General features: G+C 45.3%; 1 protein-coding gene across 1 annotated transcript in view; it reads right to left on the minus strand.

Moving 5' to 3' along the window:
* LOC137881805 (cytosolic carboxypeptidase 4) overlaps positions 1 to 6000 on the minus strand; it is a 117300-nt gene that overhangs the window by 25070 nt on the left and 86230 nt on the right. The window contains exon 22 of the mRNA XM_068723932.1: positions 200 to 329. Within this exon, the coding sequence (XP_068580033.1) occupies positions 200 to 329 (130 nt within the window). The remainder of the gene's footprint in view (positions 1 to 199; positions 330 to 6000) is intronic.

Here is a 6000-nt window from a genome sequence, read left to right on the forward strand (position 1 = left end):
CCGTGATGTTACCAGCAGTAGTGCTTTGACCCTACATTGGAAGGTGGGTGAAAACCTCCCCTCTAGTTGTCAAAGTCTCAAAGGGGGCAGGGTAACACGCTGGAGAGATTTTCAAAGCAAAACCAAGGGAGAGCTCAACGGACCACCACGTCCGAAGACAACGACAGGTTTACAGTACAGAAGAGCATGTGTATCTCACCAGCGGAGTCCGTCCTATACTGCTAAGGTAGTAGAGCAAGCCCTTGGTGTGGTAGATGGTTGGACTGAGGACAGGGTTGGGTTTACACCACTGACGATTCAGATCCTCACTGTTCAGATCACAGCGGTTCCTGAAGAGAGAAGCAATAGAGACAGGCGGGACATTTAGACTGTGAATGGAAGACATTAATTACCAAATTAGCGTTGCTTTGTCCATGCATCACTTCCTATTGCCTATTAGGTTACATTTTACAAAAATCCACCCTTATGTTCTCAATCCTTCAACGATGCTAAAACATCTCATGATAGAATGTAGTTTTGGATGTGTTGCTGGGCTGTTGTTTGGCTACAAACACAATCCAGAGAAGCTGACAGTAGGTAAGTGAAACACTCCAGCAGGTACAAGAGAACATTTATTTTATAGGTCAACTAGAAGCTTCCAGTAACAGAGAAGTTAATGCCCTGCAAGGTACAGTAAACAGTTAACATGTAGTCAAATGTAGTAGCTTATTTCAAATTGCTGCATTTGCTGTTCATCCGACCACGTGGTCACTCCAACCACTGCTAGGAGATTAGTTTGCGGGTAGAAGGGTGGTCAGAAGCTCTGTAGTCTCCTCGCGGAGGGAATGCCTTGTGCATGTGGATCATGGGGGAGTCTTGATGCAAATGTGGCATCCATCAATGGCTTCCACACAGTATGGCTGAAGGCTGGGCTGTTGGAAAGGTAATGGAAGCCATAGCCAATGCAGGCAAACATGAATCGCCTCAGCAGTGGGCTGAAGATACTGGGGGCCAAAATCGTTATCGCATTTATTCAAGATGGTGAATTGTGTTGGGCTGTCGGGCTCCTCCTCTCCTCCTCAGGGGCCGGCAAGCTAACCAGAGGACGGCTGGCTGCTTTAGCCACGCTGCTAATTCAGCCATGCTTCAACGCAACACTGGACAGAAAAAATTAATCCAAAGTTGTCGTTTATCTGGACGATAGCCAATGTGCAATTTTTGCTTAATAACTAACATCAGTCAGTACAGAAAGGAGGAGGTAAGATGCATGTCTTCATACATCTAAATTGACCCGTACAAGAGGGACATGGGTCTTGGGGGTTTGCATATATTTTGCTTCTCTCCTGTAAAAACCATGAAGGCCAACGTCTACCGTGTTATATATATGCAGGAACAATTTCAGTTTCATCATTTGACGGTATGTTAAGCATGCTTTGCGATCTTTGTTCAAAACCTACACAAGCACCTTTTAAGATTCGTGTACACAATGCCATGAGCCAGTCTCACCCTCCCCCTGTGAAGGACTCTTCGGCTTCACTGCAAGGTGAGCCATAGACAGGAGCAAGCTCCATATCTCCCGTATTGCTTTGCAGCTCTGATACTCCCCAGTTGCCCTTTTCTACGCCACTAATTGAAATTGGCTTATGGGGTTGTACACCACTCAGCTGGGTAGATGGGTTATTGGCTGTTTGTTGAGTGCTGTTGGGCTTTTGATTATCTGATAGTGATGTCTTTGGGGGATTCAACCTTTTGATTTTTTATTACACATCCACAGTCCGTATCATCCAAAACAACTTCTAAGCACAATCAAGTCCACATTACAAGGGATTCACTGAGTTATCTATGTCTTCAGCTATTACATGGACATGTCCATATTCACAAACGGTGCCTTTGAACGAGTAAGGATTTTTGTTCTGTTGTGATGTCACCCGTATATATCGACCATTTATTAAACTGAATACGTCTTAATGTGCCCCAGCTTGTTTCCGGTTAGAGTGTAGAATGTGGATAACATAAGATTACAAGAAGTAGACATGGACCCAAGATGTTACCAGGCAACGCAATTCTGTTAAAACACACTAAGACCGAGTTTACGAGAAAAATAGAAGTTTTTTGAACATTGAAGCATGTACATGTACACACATGTTTGTGTATCTTCTATTCATTTAGTAGATGTTCAAATGTTAGGCTGGGGGTGGCACCAGATGAAACCTCTTGAATATTTATACTGATGAATATCCAACCATTAGATATAGAGACACCTTCTCCTTGTTAGACAAGGGGACATTGTTTTCCCTGATGTTGGTGTACTGAGCGACAATGTCCACAATAATGCGTTACATAACTAGAAAGTAATGTCTGTTAATAATAAGCACACATGTGGGGACATTAGCTGCTAACGACTCATTCTCACTCACAACTCGTCACTTACCGACGCTCGGTCAGTGGTCTTTCGCTGCAGACTGTGACGCTCTATGTACCCCTCCAGCTTCAGGTTCGCAGGTTTCAATTTTTCAATTTCACTTTTAAACTGAACTTCAGTTTTGGTGGACACAACTTTGTTTGGTTTAGGCAACAAAACGTGGTTAGGCTTAGGAAAAGATGGTGTTTTTTTGGTTTGTTACATAGATACATTACGCAAGTTACATAAGCGGCATTGTATGTTACGTAACTTAGAGTAAGTCACTGTTTTCTTTTGGTTTCACACGGGACACGGACGCCGTTCTCCTGGGTGAAAGTCCTGTGTTTCTGGACTCAGCCAACCTCCTCCCTCTGCTGACTTCATCCCTCTTCATACTACGTAACCTGACTTCCTCCTTAATCCCACCATAACTACGGCCATGTAGAGCGTCACAGTTTCACAGCTAGGGCCAGCTTCCCTATTTGATGAGTCAGGAGTGAGAACGGGCTGCTGCTTAAAAGGGATAAGATGGTCCACAAGAGACCAACGGGGAGACCACTGTTTGAGTCCCCTTCTATAATAGCATCCCTGTGCATGTTCCCCGTGCTCCATTACAGTGCAAGAGATAGTGATGAATGTATTTCAGAGGGGGACACACCTGTGTGTGTGTGTGTGTGTGTGTGTGTGTGTGTGTGTGTGTGTGTGTGTGTGTGTGGCCGTGTTTTACCCGTCTTGTGGGGACATAAATCTGATTACACAGTCACATTGTGTGGACTCACCTTTTTGCTTACAATTGCACGTCCCCATAAAATAAACCATTACATTTTTGGGTAAAGCCTTGGTTGAGGTTAGGATCAGGTTAGTAGCTGTTATAGTTAGGGTTAGGTTAAGTCTCAAGGAAATGAATGCAAGTCAATTTAATGTCCCCAAAAGTCATGAAAACATGATTGTGTGTGTGTGTGTGTGTGTGTGTGTGTGTGTGAGTGTGTGTGTGTGTGTGTGTGTGATGCGTCACAGAGCATCCCCAATGTTCCTCCTCAGAGAGTCTGACTTCTCATGTGAAACAGCATTCGGTTTGCATTTAAATTGTGTGTGTGTGTGTGTGTGTGTGTGTGTGTGTGTGCGTGTGTGTGTGTGTGTGTGTGTGTGTGTGTGTGCCAAAGCCATCTTCCCTCTGAGGATAGAGGTTTGTGTCACATTACAGCATAGAAAGTCTCAATTCTCACATCCAGAGCCACAGTGAACACACTGCAGGTTCTAAATGGCAAACACAGTGCAAAACTAGAGAAGATGTGTGCCCACACACTTGCATGTATGTTTTGTGTGTGTGTGTGTGTGTGTGTGTGTGTGTGTGTGTGTGTGTGTGTGTGTGTGTGTGTGTGTGTAATTATCCCAAATCCAATTATCTCATTCGGTAGTCTGTCATCACAGCAGTGTGTGTGTCAGTTGGTAAGCTTAACTGAGCTAAGTATGATCAATCAAAGCAAATCAGCTGTAAAAGCATTGCAGTGAGATGTGTGGAGTCCTGACAGCGATGCAGCGTTCACTTTGACTACGCTCCGGTCTGTGGCAGCGACGTTCCACTGAATTAGTCAGCGTGAAACAACTTAACTAGTAGTAGTAGTCATTTCCGTCAATCTCAACTACACAAACACGGACTTTGCCCTAAGGGACCGCTGTGTGTGTCCGTGTTCATTTAGTAAAGGATGGTCCATTTAGAGCCCGATAGACCATAAAGCAGGGTGTGCTTTGGGGGCGGGGCTACCTTGCGATTGACAGGTTGCTATCACGACGTTGTCACGTCCCATCTTACAATTTAGCTCCACCCTCTTGTGTCACTTTTGGTTGCTCCAAAAAAATCACAATGGGACGGCCAAAATGCCGAGCTCGAGGCTTCAAAAGCATAGACTGCAAACCAATGGCTAGTTATTTTGTTTTCATGTCCTGATGTGGACTCAGGCTAAACCCAGAACTGACTCCATGGATAAATTGTCTAATGGGAAAAAATTCCCCGAAAGGTGGACTCCAAGGCTTTATCGATTCATGCTGATATCAGGTTCAGAGCAGTTTCTTCAGTCTGTCTACTCAGTCTCTGCCTCCCTCCCATATTTCCTCGTAGCTCTCTTTCCCTCTGTGTCTTGCACTAATCCCTTTCACCCTCTCTCTCTCTTTATCTCGGTCTCTCGCCCAGCGCCGTGGACTCCAAGCCACAGCTCTGTCCCTGGGCAGCAGACACAGAGATACACGGGGATCCAACACAGTTAAAAGTCTTTGTAAACTGTTATTTTCCACAACATTTGCTCCTCTCTGCCCGACACTGCAGCTGCCTGCCCTCGGGCGCCTGTGTGTGTGTGTGTGTGTGTGTGTGTGTGTGTGTGTACAATGAATGCTATTGGGAATGTGCTGCCAGATTCTGTTTGATTCTGTATGCTTTTAACACAAAACCTACAACTCGCAGTCATTTAACCCAAAACAGATAAATCACTGTGTGTTTATGCAGCCCTCGTGTTTGATTGGGCTCATCGGTATCAAAATGAACTGTGACATTAGACCAAAATAAATATATAGGCCAGAAATACAAGCACGTATTCATTTGTTGGCTTATGTTGCATTTAATTGATGGCAGGGTTTGAGTTTGGATAAAGCTGAGAGAAATATGAATACAGTTAACGAGTGCAAATGAGTAAATAGATCTTCTTGACCACTCTGCAGGAATGTAATGTTCATAAAACGCTACCTGTGCTTTCCCACCTAACAAGATTGGTTCGGTTGAAACAAACTCAAGTCCAATTGCTCGGTTAGTCCATTTCGTTTTGGGCTGGTCTGAACCCTGAAGCGGACCAAACAGCTGAACTAGGACCGTTTAGGAGGGTCTTGGTGCGCTCCATTTGTGATGCTTACTGTGATTGACGGGTCGCTGCTGCTACCAGAGCCGTAAACAGCGTCTCCACATCACTCCTCCGCATTCCAAACACAGTAACGTCCGTTTATCGGCTGCAAAAAATGGCAAGACGGCGACGGGCGTATTCCAAAATGGAGACTGACAAACTCCAGGCTTCATAACATCAGTCGGGTGACGACACGATGACTCCGTCCACTTCTTACATACAGTCTACTGTCCGGACCAAATCAACCCAACTCTAGGTGTGTGAGCACCCACAGAGTGAGATGTCGTGGCTCTAGAGCTTTAGAGAGAGAGGACCGCACTGAGCCCAATCACATGCTTATTGAGAGCTCAACAACTGGGTTGGGTTATGTCCTCACTGCACTGCACTATAGAGTTCACTTGGAAACCAAAACCACCTCTCACAAGCTCTTTCTGAGCAGTTGTCATGGTCTGCTCTGGACTGCTTTGATTGAAGCTGACTAAATGATGGCTTGTGAACGCGCCCTTAGCCTCTTTCAGCTCATACTTTTAGTTCTACTCTCACCAAGCCGGTCTCCAGCAGCAGGCAGCTGTTTGCTGCTGAGCAGACAGTGCACAGAGCTTTCTTACTGCAAACAGCAGACAGACACAGTTGGCCACCAGCTGGTGAACATAGTGGAGCATTTAGCAGCTAAAGAGACAGATTGTTCCCTCAGGAGTAGGTGAAGACCACAAACCAGAGAGGGTAAAGAGT

Source organism: Cebidichthys violaceus, unplaced genomic scaffold (assembly GCF_023349555.1).
Source record: "Cebidichthys violaceus isolate CVI_PGR_0920_01 unplaced genomic scaffold, fCebVio1.0.p SCAF_3, whole genome shotgun sequence".
NCBI classification, from domain to species: Eukaryota; Metazoa; Chordata; class Actinopteri; order Perciformes; family Stichaeidae; genus Cebidichthys; species Cebidichthys violaceus.